The 14,649-nt window shown below is 45.1% G+C and overlaps 5 protein-coding genes across 5 annotated transcripts; 1 reads left to right on the top strand and 4 right to left on the bottom strand.

The window, feature by feature from the left end:
• Positions 1-1,580: 1,580 nt before the first annotated feature.
• On the bottom strand, positions 1,581-3,234 carry DFJ58DRAFT_713775 (uncharacterized protein; the record flags this gene model as incomplete). The annotated part of the gene is made up of 5 exons (XM_041383950.1): positions 1,581-1,948; positions 1,973-2,012; positions 2,085-2,246; positions 2,439-2,756; positions 2,935-3,234. The coding sequence occupies 5 exons, from the start codon at positions 3,232-3,234 to the stop codon at positions 1,581-1,583; spliced, it is 1,188 nt and encodes a 395-aa protein (XP_041249364.1).
• Positions 3,235-6,648: 3,414 nt separating this feature from the next.
• On the bottom strand, positions 6,649-7,761 carry DFJ58DRAFT_837139 (uncharacterized protein; the record flags this gene model as incomplete). Its single annotated transcript, XM_041392346.1, has 1 exon — positions 6,649-7,761. The coding sequence occupies one exon, from the start codon at positions 7,759-7,761 to the stop codon at positions 6,649-6,651; it is 1,113 nt and encodes a 370-aa protein (XP_041249363.1).
• A 21-nt stretch (positions 7,762-7,782) lies between these two features.
• On the bottom strand, positions 7,783-8,619 carry DFJ58DRAFT_722574 (uncharacterized protein; the record flags this gene model as incomplete). Its single annotated transcript, XM_041384902.1, has 1 exon — positions 7,783-8,619. One exon carries the CDS (start codon positions 8,617-8,619, stop codon positions 7,783-7,785), a length of 837 nt encoding a protein of 278 aa, XP_041249362.1.
• A 752-nt stretch (positions 8,620-9,371) lies between these two features.
• DFJ58DRAFT_837138 (uncharacterized protein) lies at positions 9,372-12,314 on the bottom strand (the record flags this gene model as incomplete). The annotated part of the gene is made up of 13 exons (XM_041392345.1): positions 9,372-9,638; positions 9,721-9,758; positions 9,862-10,029; positions 10,074-10,410; positions 10,464-10,704; positions 10,798-10,926; positions 10,980-11,078; positions 11,157-11,258; positions 11,408-11,431; positions 11,548-11,552; positions 11,608-11,881; positions 11,926-12,146; positions 12,198-12,314. The coding sequence occupies 13 exons, from the start codon at positions 12,312-12,314 to the stop codon at positions 9,372-9,374; spliced, it is 2,022 nt and encodes a 673-aa protein (XP_041249361.1).
• Positions 12,315-13,056: 742 nt separating this feature from the next.
• DFJ58DRAFT_652451 (uncharacterized protein) lies at positions 13,057-13,629 on the top strand (the record flags this gene model as incomplete). The annotated part of the gene is made up of 1 exon (XM_041381688.1): positions 13,057-13,629. A coding segment is annotated over one exon (573 nt), but the record flags the coding sequence as incomplete, so codon positions are not given.
• Between the last annotated feature and the right edge of the window lie 1,020 nt (positions 13,630-14,649).

Below are 14,649 nucleotides of genomic sequence, written 5' to 3'. Positions count from 1 at the left end.
AAGGAATGATGCTCTAAAGAGAGGTTGTTGTGACACCCAATGCAGGTATGCACCATGCAAAAACACTGCTTCCTGCCACAAAGCCACAGCCATTTGCTCTTCATAGTCCCATTTTTTGCTTGCATGGTAAGCATCCTTTGCAAAGTCAATGTGCAAGTGTTTGGGAAGCTCAGTATTGAAGCCATCAGCTACACCTAACAAGGTGATTGAATCAACATAGTGAGTCAGTTGGTGTAACTTACGTATATTGAAGTGTTCTTGAACAGTGAGTTATTTCAGGACATCTTTATTGGCATGAAACATGGCCAGCGCAGTCTGTAGGGCTTCAAGCATGTCCATTGTGTGAATTCACAGCTGTGCAAAATAGAAAAAGTCAAGAATCGGTCGTGCAACTACCAAGACACGGCTGGCACCTCACAACATCAACAAACATGACCTTCAAGACTCGTCAAACACGCACCTAGGCACTGCACCTGTGAGTAAGCCAATAAATACTCATTGCATCTCTTTGTGTTCACTTCTGGTGTCCTCTTACTTAAGGGTCTTATGTACGCTGCTTATATAGTGACAACACAACTATACAGGATAAGACTTATTGCCAGTCCTTAAGTACATGGTCTACAACTTTTCTAGTTTTCGTGGTAGATAATGTGTGAGTTCTTGGGAGGATTTATTTTAATATACCTTCTTTCCTTGTTCCTTGGTTAGTTTAAAACAATTGAATTCTGTATACTGAGTCTACGGTATGAAATCTGTCTGAGTGTTAGCATGCTCGTGAATCGTGTAGCATGAAATGTGTAGCATAAATCATGTCTCCCTTCCTGTAAAAGAGAGAGGAAAATAGTATGGGTTAAACCTAGTTAGATTAGCTGATAGATTATATAATCAACCCCTGTAAGGTAGTATATAATTGAATAAATGTTTTTTAGTCTTACTTTGAGGCTAATGATTTGCCTGTACTTAGGTTCTTACTTAATCTCACACTGTTTAAGATGAGTGAAGGTGGGAAGTGCTCCATTTATTACATGGCAAAATTGGGCTCCTTATATACCTTTTGGAGGCCCTGATTACAAAGCATGAATCATCATATGGATTAGTAAGAATGTGCTTACAAACAATGCTATTTGGTGTGGTGAGTCAGCCTGTTTACTAATTTACATTATAACTACAGTGTAGTTTACAAAGCATGATGAATCATAGCATGAGTCATCACATGGATTGGTAAGGATGTGCTTACAAACAATGCCATTTGGTGTGCTGAATCAGCCTTCTTACTAAGTAGCTTATAAATACAGTTAGAAATCTTACAAAGCATGACAAATCATGATATTTACCAGTCACATGACATGCTTACAAACATGTTTGGTGGCTGAAAAGAAAAGTCTGTTGGCTGAATGTACCTAGGAAAAATAGAAAGAGATGGAATGTCATAGAACAAAATAGAAATACATGGAAAAATGGAAGTGAAGTTTGAAAGTGAAAATACTAGCTAATAACTAGGGGGAAAATGATGGGGTAACTTGGTGATAGGATACAGTAGGGTCTATTATACCTTCCTTATCACACCTCTTGTGTATCTGTCATGGTATGAGTTGCATACCATGCATGACACTGGTCCATTGTTTAACAGCCAATATACCTTTCTTGAAGTGACAGAGCCCTGGATAGTCAGGCATCACCTTGAAATGCACGTCCATTTCTTCCTCGCCAACAATATCAACACACCACTTCACAAGATGGTCCTTAAACACTCCTTTATGGAGTTTGTGCAAAAGGTCAGGAGTGAATGCAAGGAAGATACTGCAATGAGGCATATCTGCCCAGAATGGTTTATGAACGGCGTGTAGACTGTTTTCCTCAAATTCCAGAGGATGCTGACTGTTCTTGCACCTTTCCAGAATCTCTTTCATCGACTCTGGATCACATATCACCGAGTTGAGTCTGTTACCTCACTCATTCCCTGCCACCAGACACTTTGGACAATGATTCTCCTTGAAACAGGAAACCAGGCACTGCTCAGGAAAGTCAGCAACATATGCTGCCAGTATCAGGTGGACACAATGAATTTGTGAGTCTGCACACACCATTTCAATGCCATCTTGTCCAGTAGCTATGAGAGAATGGAGTAGTAGAGCCATGCAGTGATAAAAAAGTCTGTATCTGGCCAGTAAGTGTGCATTAGGAGTAAAGCAGTCGAATTTGCCTGCAGGTAAGTAACCAATAAGAATCATTGCTTGTGCTGATGTCTGATGCCTTTTGCTTTGGTGATGTTGCCAATAGACATGTACACTGGCAATGCTGACTTGTCCCCTTAAAACTGCAATAAGCAGGTTTTGTCTGATGATAGAATAATTGGCGCCATCATGGCTCCTTTGGGCAAGGCTTTCTTCTTACAAGGTCAGTCTGTTTCTTCATTGCTCCCTCTTGAATAGTCTTACTTGTGTCTCGCTCCACCAGTCTGCCGTCCACATCTCGTCAATCACTCTATGTTGGCCTACACAGTCCACATACGCTCTGGCAGGTGAGTACACCATATCCACCTTAAACAAAGGGATGTTAATTAACTCCTTGACACACTCTACCAGATCCCAACTCCAAAGCTCAACATTTTCTTGCAATGGTACTCCATTATCATCCTCAAGGTTTCCCCACACAGTAACCTTCCTGCAACTCCAACCTGGTCCATGTGGAAGATTGTCGACCCTCTGCAAGAAAGAGTGGTTGTTTTGGAACAAGACTTTCATGTGGTTTTGTGTCTGTTCATGGTATCAATATCGTGAGTTCAGTCAACACTTTTAATATACTATTGGTAAATTCAAATATTTGTCAGTCTGTGTCTGTCAGAGACTTTTGATGAGCCACTGAGCCAATTCTCACTCTTCCCTGGTGAGTTTAGTTTCCCTTCTCACCAATGCCATGTTCAAGCACTTACACATCTTTGAAGGGCACCCATGCATGCTCACCCTCTTCCTTCTGATATCTTCTATGCCTTTCAAAAGTTTTTGCCCAGCCAGCATCTCCACGAGGTTCAAAATAACGCCCAGAGTGGAAGAATGTCTTGTCCTTGTCCTCAACTTCCTCAATAGCAACACAACGACTTTTGCTGGGAGTGGGGTTGTTGTCAATATCAGCAGATGGGTGGGAGTATATACAGCCTGGACATGGAGCAGCATTATCATGGGAGAAGTCAACAGGTGGTGCATCCCAATCCTCTGACTCAACATCTTCAATCATTGATGCCCACTGCTTTTAACATTCAGGACATCCTGCAATGTGTCTGTTGAGATCTTCGTGCGTGGTTGATACCTTGCCGCAGAACATACAAGAAGGCATGGTTTGACTGCTGTTACCACAACCCACCCATGCACTTACTAGCACCCTTCAAGTTTTTTCCAGGAACATTTAATTTTGACACCACAACCATAACCCTTCGATATCTCCCTTCACAAACCCTTAACCAGCGCAACCCTTCTACTTCTGCCTTTGCAAATGTAGAGTTCACATATCACCCTCGCAAACATAGAGTTCACATATCATATGGCCTTTCTTTTGCCCATTTTCTCATTGGCCTTGGTTACTACCACTTCATCTCTCTCATATTTTCCATTTCTCCCTCCACAAATGTGGAGTTCATAAATTGCATGCCCTTTCTTTTACCCATTTTCTCATTGGCATTGTCTCTCATCTTTTCTATTTCTCCCTCCACAAATGTTTAGTTCATGCTCATTGGCCTTAGTTACTATCATCATCTCTCTTGTCTTTTCTATTACTAACATCATCTTGTGCCACCTTTCATGCCTAACTGACAACTGACTAAACTAGGCTAGTGATATCATGAGCTGCAAGTAGGAGTTCTAATATTTGAACCTTGCATGCCTCTTCACACTGCTTCTTCTCTGCATCCCAATGCTGTGCTATCATCTCCTACACAAACAGTTGGTGAGTCACAGGGCCCTGGAAGTGTTCCAATAATTGAGCTTTGCATGCTTCATCTTAGCGCCTTATCTCTGCATCCCAACGTTCCAAAACCAGAGTTTGAAGGTAAATTTGTGATGCTTGAATGGGTCCTGGTGTTTGATGAAATGGTTGCAATAGAAACAGAACCTCAAGAGTGGAGGCTGGACCCTGTTTAGCCTTAACCTGTCCTGGAGCATGAACTACATGAAACAGTCAACTCGGAGGTGGTACAGGCCTGCTGGTGTGTCAGTATTTGTCATGGTAGAGTATATGGTTGATCATCTCACATTGTGCTGACTTTGTTGCCCTCTAGTGGTGGTTTGTTTTATGGTGATCATATACCCAGGTACAGATCCGAAGATCCGGATCTCAGATCCGATGGATATATCCGTCGTCCAGTCCACAGATCCGATTTGATTCTTATTTCATGTCCTGTTCATGTAACTCTAACTATCATTCATCTCCTTTTGGTATTCCTGTACACCAGTATACTGGTTATCCTTTACTTCCGCTATGCTTACTGATCCGCTACACTTACTGATCCGCTTTAACTTATACTTCATTCCCAGTTCATGATTCGTGATCCATCCGTCTTACCAATATGCTGTGCACATACTTTACTTATACTTTGTACATAGCCTCGCGCCTTTGCTTATTGATCATTCCATTAGTTATCCATAGTATATAAACCCTTGTACATGCGCTGTAGCAGATCAGTTCGAATATCATCTTAGATTGCACTCGTTCCGTCTGGACTCTAAGTCCCTCCGTTATCTGTCCAGACTTGAGTACGATACTCCTGTCTACTCCGATACTTAGGATTGATTCCTATAGTCTATATATCCGCCTCTGTCTTCGGTGGATTGGCCAGCACTGCGCTCGAGAGACCAAAGAGAACCTGACTGTCGTGTCTGTGTGGATGATGATGGTCTCTACAACATGCGCTGAGTCATATGTCTACTGCTATGACCCTGGACACTGCCGGGCCTCTGCCACCTCTCGCCTTGCTCCTAACTCCAGCACTCCGCTACTCTGCCTGCTCCTGCCTGATCGAGCCCTCTGGAATGTCCCGCCGGCACGCCCCATCACATATACCCCCCCCAGGAATGCAACCCTCCGGGGGCGCACACAGTTCTACTCGTCGTTCTCCTTGAAGTTGTCTGACTCCTCTAACTCTTCTTCGACTTCTTGAAGATCATCTTCCCATGGCCTATTGATTTCTGCTTCGTCATCCTCGCTCATGTCTCCCAACACTGCCTGTAGCTCTGCTAGTGCTGTACCATTGCATGGAATGAATCTCCGCAGGCGTCTAGCATGGAATAGTCCATTGAGTGGGAAGCCCTCAAGGGTAGCTAGCATATATGAGTTGCCGATGTGATCGACAAGTCGACGCGGGGCTAACCATCGCGGTTGTAGTTTGTGCGCTGATGCCATTGTAAAGTCTAATGCATTAGCATAAACTTGTACAAGTTGTCCAGTCTCAAATATGACTTCACCTGTATGCGAGTGGAGGACTTTATGGTCGAACGTGGCTTTGCGTCGTGTGGAGTGGGCGACAGTATGGTCTGCACCATCCAAATGCTGCTGATCGACGTATGCCATGTGGACGTCAACTTCCGAGGTACTCAACTCCGTTGACGTGTCTACGACTGGAGTCGGGTTGGTGTTGACAACAAGGCCCAATAGTAGCTCTTTTGGGGAAAATTTGAAGGTGGGAATGATGAGCTCGTTCAATTGACGTATGGCACTGCCGAAGTGATCCGGCCATGACTTAGCTAGGCTTTCTGCATCTGTGCTTTCATACTCGTCCTCTCCCAACCCCGGACTGCATAGTCTCTTTAATCTTCCCAAGAGCTTCCCATTGGTATTCTCTACTAAACCATTGATCCAGGGCGCATAAGCTGCAACTACGTGGTGTTTGGATTTGTGTGCTGTACACCACGCATGCACACTTCCATTGTCGAAGTGTGACCCACCGTCTGTCATAAGCGTGTCAGGTGCATGGAAGGTATGCGCTGTGGGTATCACAACCTGGCAGGCACATATAAGAAAAGTGCTCAGCCAGTATAAGTGAGTCTCAGCTCTGCCTAGCTGCTATACTCGCAGAATGCAAGAACGTTCGACCCTAAAGGGGAAGCAAGGAAAGCAAGGATCCACGGAATGATGCTGAACAACCCTGGTGAATGGCGGTGAATCCCCATGTGAACGTCCCTGTCCAGACACTGGTGGATGGAACTAGGGATCCATCAGCCATGCGCAAAGTTCTAGTTGATGGACTTAGCGGGGATAGGCATCATGCAATTCGTTGGTAAGCTGCTGTGTCTATGGTGTTAATCATTGCTCCATTGTCGACGATGGCGAGAAACCGTGCTTTCTTGCCTTGCGGGCCATGGAGGTGTGGCACAGTCAAGAATGGATTGCTTGTTCGAGACCATGCGGGTTAACCAGATGCGTCCACCAAATAAACATCAGTAATAGCATTGTTTGGTGTAGGAGACGGTACAACCAAAGTAGTAGGCAGAGGAGAGTTAAGAGATGAAGATTCTATGTCCCTTGGTAGAGGAACTTCGGAGCTAGTGTTATCATATACAGTATCTTGTGCGTGCGGCGTGGTTTGTGGTTCATAATGGGAAGGAATATCAGGTGGTTGGATAGATGGTGTGGTAACTGACAGGCTGGAGTTTACTGGGACTACTGCTGGTCCATCTGCAGCAGCGGTCCCACATAATTTTCCATCCCCCAATCATACCCTGATTCTTGCGTGGTCCACACATCTTGCCCATCCCATCCACTATGCTCCTCTTGTTGCACCACTAAGTAAACCAGAGCTGGGAGTGATGTTCCATATGAGCCGTAATAAGGGTGTGTTGCTGGGGCCACATACTGAACCGGGGCTGTTGAATATGCTAGGCGATTTGTCGGCAATGCAGTGCGTCTGAGTAGACCTGCAACTTGCTGTCGCCAACGAGACTCCTGTGACCTTAGGTGCTCTTGTGCGATGCACTGGGCACCCACATGCAGTGGGTCTGTGACCATGCTGCAACTGTAACATTCCCCAGAGCCGCTAAGTGCCTTGCCTGGACGGAGCGGATATGGTTTGTCAAGGGTTGGGAATCCTTCTACCCCGTGGTTGCGATGCCATAGCTCAATATCTGCTTCGTACTGGCGTACTCCAGCCTCTGTATTGGCTCTCTGGGGCATCATGGCTAACTTCTCCATGATTTGCACTCTGGTTAACTGCATCCGCATGAACGGTGCCCCCCTCATCCCAAATCCTGCTCCTCGTCCTGCTCCCATGGGCATGACCTGGTTATTTGGTGCTGTCATTGGTGGGGTTGGGTTCAACACGGGGTATATGACTCCTGCTGCATTCGGTTGGACTGCTGACTGGATAGGTAGTGTTGGTATGCGCATTGAGGTTTGATACGCTGGTGGGTTAGACCGTTGACCATTCGTCGACATTTGAGAGAACTGGTACTGGAGGGATGTTAATGATGGTTGCGCCTTCAATCTTGCGATATCCATGTCCCTGGCCCGCTCCTTGTTCAAGTCTTCTCGACCTCTCTTGAGTTTGACGCTCGAGACACTCTGCACATCTTCCAGAAACTCATCCCAATCTGCGTATTCGCACTTGAGGTGGTCCTTCAATAGATTAGGAACACCTTTGATAACATATTCAATCAGATATCCTTCCGTATCTCCCATGCCTAGGGACAAACACGACACTTTGGTCGCCCAAACCACATGTCCATAGTTGCCTGCTGTCCATAACCCGATGTCGTTCTTGTCCAGTACCTCTGCCATGACCCGTTCCTTTTGCTGCGCTCATGAGTACTTGGGTCGTTTGGGAGGTGGCCAGCGTTTCCTAAATATAGTTCTGAGACCTAGGAAGGTACTGATTTGTGTGGACGAGAGACCCTGGAACCATTCTTCCGCTATTTGCCCTGGAGCAAGCTGCATTGCAAAACAGTCTATTCGCTGCGTGTCAAACCAGGTCTTGGGCAGTGATAACTCGAACTGCAGAAACCATTCAGTAGGTTCTTCTTTGTCTCCATAATCTCCCTTGAATAGCGGTACTATCCTTGGATGCTCGCGATTAGTCATGATTGGTAGTATCGAATTGGTAATGTGCGGAGTGGGGGTAGGTTGGGTGATTGTGAGTGACGAGACTGTAGTGGGTGAGGAAGGTGTGCTCTCGTTTTGTTTGGGAGTAAAGTAAGCTGCCCGCAAAGCAAAGGTGAAGTCTCTGGTTGGCTCCTCACTCTGACTGGGGGAGGATTGGTTTGAGTACAGTGTATGAGAAGGGCTTCCGATATTGTCCGATTCTGATGGTGCGTGCTGACGCCCTAAGTGAGGCGGAAGTGAAACAATACGACGAAGTGGGGTAGTAGGTAGCTGATCCTCTGGAAATGCTGGAAAGAAAGTGAGTTGAGTAGGAAGGGAAATTGGGTTTCTGTTCCGAGTCTCTCCCGTATGCGTAAGTCCCTGAAGTCTTGCACAGTTGTTCACATTGATTTGCCCCGAACTTGTTGCATCTAAGATTGAGTGCTGGGTTGCTGCCCCACTCTCATCACCAGATGGATTGGCCAGCACTGCGGTCGAGAGACCGAAGAGAACCTGACTGTCAGTGTCTGCATGGATGATGATGGCCTCTACAAACATGCACTGAGTTGTATGTCTACTGCTATGACCCCGGACACCGCCGGGCCTCTGTCACCTCTCACCTTGCTCCTAACTCCAGCACTCCGCTACTCTGCCTGCTCCTGCCTGATCGAGCCCTCTGGAACGTCCCACCGGCATGCCCCATCACATTGGACAGTCCTCACCCATTAGTTTCTAGTTTGGATCTGATCCGGATTAGCCGTCACTCTACACATTCAATATCCGGAAGCCTTAACGGATCCGTTATGATACTTATCCGTCTCACTAGACACAATACTCTAGCACTCTGAAATAAGGGGCAAGACTCGGGAGAGGGGCACAGCACACGAGCTGAGGCCAAAGCCCTTCGGATCCGATACTACTTGAGTACGGTCTTAACATGATGAGGCCAAACTGCTATTTCGATTAGCACATGGTGAGTGTCGGACCTGCTGAAGTGACTTACTAGGTGGTCATTTTGCATATGACTGGAGTATTGATCATAAGGTTGAAAGGAAAGTTCATCTGAAAAAGCCGAGTTGGTCGACATGAAGTCAAAACCTGTTCAGAACAAACTAAATTTGGTGTAGCTCAGGACGATGTTTGTAAACACTCATTTTGGTTTAATTGACACAAATGATAGTTTGGATGGCACTTAAGTAAGTGAAATAGTCAAATATCTTGAATTTCGTGAGGATATATGTACACAACAACTCTAATATTATTATGGTTCACATGTCACACTACGGTAGAATTATAGGTCACAGGCCGCATCAGTCTGAGTATGAGTCCAAGTTGAAATCAGAGAGCTCGACCTTAATATGCTGTTGAGAAACACCACAAACCACTATGTGATCTATCCACTTGTCCAAGTCAGCCTCCTCCTCAATGCTGAGATCATCCATCTCTGAGCAGATACCATCAAACATCGAAGAGTTTGCCTCTGGAGATAACCTACATGCAGCACTGAGCACCTCACGTCCCTGTTCCATCAGCGTGCATTTCGTGAATGTGGCAGCTAATCCCATCATGCAGCGTAACTGTTCATGTGGTGAGGTGAGCAAGTTGTCCAATCAGAAACGGGTATTCCAGATGAGTTTGGTGATGAGGAAGAGGATAAACAGATTCTTGAACTTTGCGTGAATTGTGAGTGTCCCATCCTATATGAAAACTCAGTATGTCATTTGGAGTTAAGTAAAAATTGTACCACCTTAAATGAATATTTGTGCATGAAGCTATTATCTCAAATGAGATGTCCAACACGAGTGACACGGAAGGCCTCAGGGGGAAATTGGCTGCCCTGCGGAGGGAAAAGGTCGTACGCCATGACAATTCCATCTCGAGTGAACGTCATGAGCACTGTGCGCACAACAATGATATTGCACCATATCTTCATAATGTCCTTACTTTTATTGCTCCAGCGTGGTGTTCCTACTGGTACATCAGTTAATGAATAATTATATGACTCAACATACCAGAAAGCCCTGGAAATTTTGGTGTTGCTTGTCGAAGGAGATTCTTGACGATACAGTTTTTGTCATCAGTCGATGAGGCCATTGCCTCTTTTGTGAATATAACCCCCATTGCAAGTTCTTTTGCATGCTGAAATATTTGGTCACGGACGGCTCCCGTGACCATGAAGTAACGATTATCGTCTGGGGCCCCTGGGGTTGCTTGCACCACAGTAACGTTCACCTCTGTTGTCGCGGCAATGTTGGCCCATACATCAGAGTCTTGACGAGTGAGATATGGGGTTCCAGGCAACTTTCGAGCATGTCGCCATCTATCAGATGATTGTGCAGGTCCTGTAGTCTATAATGTTGAGTTTTTAGTGAGATTAATGAGACATGCTAATTAAGACTTACATGAATGACTTGTGAGACCGGTATCTCCCCCACTGTAATGGGGAGAGGATTGTGCTGAGGTCCCAGAGATGGTTCAGCTTCAGTGGACGAGTACGGTACTTGGATGTGATGCGGATTGGATGCAATACCTGACATATCGTCAAGTGCTGAAAGCTCGTCTGGATGATAGTTAGGCAGTGAATAGTTGGTGCTTGACAATGGGCCAGCGTGAGTGTTGTCATCATAGTTGAAGGGTGTATGACTGGAATGCATCCCAAAGGATGTATCAGTATAATTACTGTAACTAATGCATCATGTGCATCAGTAGTAGATCTTGAAACGAAAAAACACTTACTGCAAGTTAGCGCTTGATGATGGACCAAGACCAGCGCTTGATGATGGGCCAGACTGAGCATCATCATCGTAGTTGAAGGGTGCATGACCAGAATGTGTACTGAAGGATGGATCGGTATAGTTACTGTAGCTAGTGCATCATGTGCATCAGTAGTAGATCTTGAAATGAAAAAAAACACTTACTGCAAGTTAGCGCTTGATGATGGATTAAGACCAGCACTTGATGATGGGCCAGCATGAGTGTCATCATTGTAGTTGAAGGGCACAAAACTGGAATGTGTACTGAAGGACGGATTAGTATAGTTACTGTAGCTAACGCATGCATTAGTAGTGTTTCTTGACATGGAGAAAGACACGTACTACGAATGCGGATCGAAAGCATTTGATGTTGGCTCCTCTGGTTGTTCGTCGCTGAGATCCATCTGGGTATTTGCAGGGAAGTGCGAAGGATTCAGACCAGACCTGCAAGCGGGTTTTGGTATCATTATTTTACCTTTAGTACGTTTTGGAGGCATTTACTAGAGCAGCGATTGAGGGAATAGGAAGGATCAAGGGTACAGATAAATATCCATGTAGCATTCTACTACAAATCATACTTAAACAAAACACACATCATCAAAAGCAGCGAGAAGGTGCTAAAGGAGGGTAAGATGAAGGGGTATGATGTAAAAGTAAAGCATGTGGGTGACAAACTGATACAATATGGGGTGGTCATAATCAAACAGCAGCACTACTACAGCATGCATATTACATGTCCTATTATCAATTGATCAGTTCCATAAGATGGTATCAAGAAATCTGTTTCACATACCACAATTGGAAGGGCATGTGGCTGGTGAGACGTTTTGCCAGCCCCCACCCCAGGACACTCTTCTTTGGAATCCAGATCTTCAGAACTGTCTAGAATGATGGGGTCGTCTTCATCATCAGGAATATCTAGACTACAGGGTCGCGATTCCGCAGCTCCGGATTGCAAGAAAGCATCTTTGACCCGTGAACCTAAGATCTTGGAGATCTGTTCAGCTTGGGCTGAGGTAACACAAAGGATTTCGCATTCATCTTCATAGATGGCTTGAAGATAATCTCTATCATCATTAACTTGCAGGTGGTCATGCTCAGCAAAAATGACCTAAACCTCTGCAACTCTTTGTCCACCAATCCCAGTTGGTCTTCATTTTCGGCATGCAGGGCATCAAGGAATGCAGTAAAACGTTCAGATTCCTCAATTTCCCACGCAGTTATCACAAGATGCTGGCAGGCAGTCTCGCAGGCAGCAAGTTTGGCTTTATATCCTTTGTACAAGGTTGATGGATGCAGTGTCGCAAGGCCATTTTCCAAGTATCCAGCATGCTTAAATTCAAAAGTTAGTCTTTGTACGTGGATAGAAGAAATATATTGTACCTTGGAAATTGCGTCAAATGATACATATGGGTTGCTCTCTCGCCCCAGGAAACGGGCTGCATGACAGAGCTCAATTGGAGCTGGATACACAGGATATGGAGACTGCTTCTTCTTCATTCTGCTGTGTATGAACTGGCGTCGAGCAGCACGTTCAAGGTTTGGAGAGCTAGATGGATCAAATAATATGCTATGTGTGTCTTCAGCAGGCTTAGGTAGCTGCAGGCTTTGTGGTGAACTACACGAGTCAGTGCATTATATCAGGAGAGCTCCCTATCTTGGAGCTAGAATAAAAAAGAAGTGATCCAGGAGTAGCAGGACGTCTACTGGAGTGACTGGATAGAGGAGAATATGGGGGGCTGCTTGAAGGAGGGCCGAGGGGACTGCTTGGGCGAGGAGGAGATGAGACTGGGAGAGGACTGCTGCGCTGAGATGGAGAAGACATTGTCTATAAGAACTCTGAATCTGGTGATGCGGGATAAATGTACTGATATATGGAAGAGATCTGTTAATCCTATAGGCTGATATTTAGTATGGCAATACCCTGTGAATGCACAGTCTGCAGAGTCTCAAAGACTTCACCATTTTCTGTGTTGCAACGTCAGCAAAGCTTTGACAAGGAAATACTTGCACAGGAGCCTTTGGTAAATGTGAGTATCTTTATGATCATAACTGTACAGATTGACATACCTTTACCAGGCTTTGTCCAAACTGTAATGTGGAGTTCCCTTCTATTGAGGCAATTATTCTGCATCTCAATTCTCAGTCTACCTGTTGGCCTCACGAATCATGTCCACAACAATTCCCAATTCCACCTGGATTGCAAGGTTCGCATTCATTGCGATCATCTACCACCGGCCATTATCATCCTCAATCTGGCTATATCTTTGGTGTCGGCAAAAACCTATTCGACAGGTTGCAGGAAGATCTATATGATTATCAGAGAAAAATCAACACTTATCATCCTTTTCATGACGAAGGGGAGTGGGAATTGGGAAGGTTTCTGGTTGAAAACCTGACTCAAACTCAGATCAACAAGTTTTTGAAGTTAAAATGGGTAGGACTCAACTTAGAGCACTACTTGACAGGTCTGACTCTATGCTTACGGTTTCACACCCGTCCAAGACCATCTTTCTCCTCAAAGGACCAACTTCTAGACTGGATCAATGCACTGCCATCATTTGTGCCATGGAAGGTCTCAAACATAGAGTTTACAGGCTACAAGACTACTTACCCTGTGCAACTCATCTGGCGTGATGCTTTAGAGGTCGTTAAGCAGCTCTTCAGTGATCCTATTTTTGCCAATCACATCACCTTTCAGCCGCATGTCATCAATACTGGAGGTCAACGAGAATATGGGGATTATATGAGCGCCGATATGGCATGGAAAATTCAGGTCAATTTTTTTCTGTTAAGTTTACTGTTCAAAGATTGATTCTGTGTTCTTGGGACCATCTCCCAGTCGGTGCTACACAAGTACCGATCATCTTGGGGTCAGATAAAACACCTGTGATATGCACCACTGGAGGAATTGAGATGCACCCACTCTTCATCACAATCGGTAACCTTGATTCAGAAATTCGCTCCAAGGCCACACTACGAGCTTGGCGTTGTATCGCTTACATGCCCATTGCTAAGTTCATGTACATTATGACTATCAGGGCATTCTGCAGGCAAGACTATGGCATGAATGTGTCAATCTTGTGTGCGCCAGCCTCAAGGTCGCAGCAAAGGATGGTTGTTTTATGCCTGATCCTTCTTGATACATTTGTTATGTCTTTATGCCACTTGTCGCTCATGTATGTGACCTGCCAGAGGCTACCATGATTGCCACAGTCAGCAGAAACACATCTCTCATACAGTGGCTCAAAAAACCGTCCGTATGTTTTGGCATTTTTCACTATCTATAATATTGTGTGAGAACAAACAAATGCCTCAAAAACATGCTTATACCACATTGTAGTATGGCTTCAGGGCTTTCATTTGAGCCCTACACCGTGGGAATCGGTGGAGATATGGTGGAGATACAAGGCTCACAAAATGGTGACTCATGCGGACAGTTTTTTGACTCAAGTATTTTACAGTAATAACCAGGTATTCTAGTATTTTGTATGACCTCCCTTGGCTTTAATTACTGCCTCTATCCTTCTAGGCATACTCTCAATTAATTTCTGGCAATCCTCAGCTGTGATCTTCCCCCATTCCACTGCTACTCTCTCCCAAAGCTCCCATACTCCTTTAGGGGGGTTTTCATAGGCTTGAAGCTTTTTCCTGAGTGTTCCCCAGAGATGTTCAATGACATTGACATCAGGAGACTGTGCTGGCCAGTCAAGAACATTGATGTTATGTTCTTCAAACCATTCCCTAGCTCTTCTGGATGTGTGCTTGGGATCATTATCCTGTTGGAAAATGATATCTTCTTCATCAATCCCTGATTCTGCCAAGCTAGGCAGCA

This window comes from Suillus subalutaceus (assembly GCF_016647625.1).
Source record: "Suillus subalutaceus strain FC151 chromosome Unknown DFJ58scaffold_8, whole genome shotgun sequence".
NCBI classification, from domain to species: domain Eukaryota; kingdom Fungi; phylum Basidiomycota; class Agaricomycetes; order Boletales; family Suillaceae; genus Suillus; species Suillus subalutaceus.
This window is presented reverse-complemented; position numbering and strand designations above follow the sequence as displayed.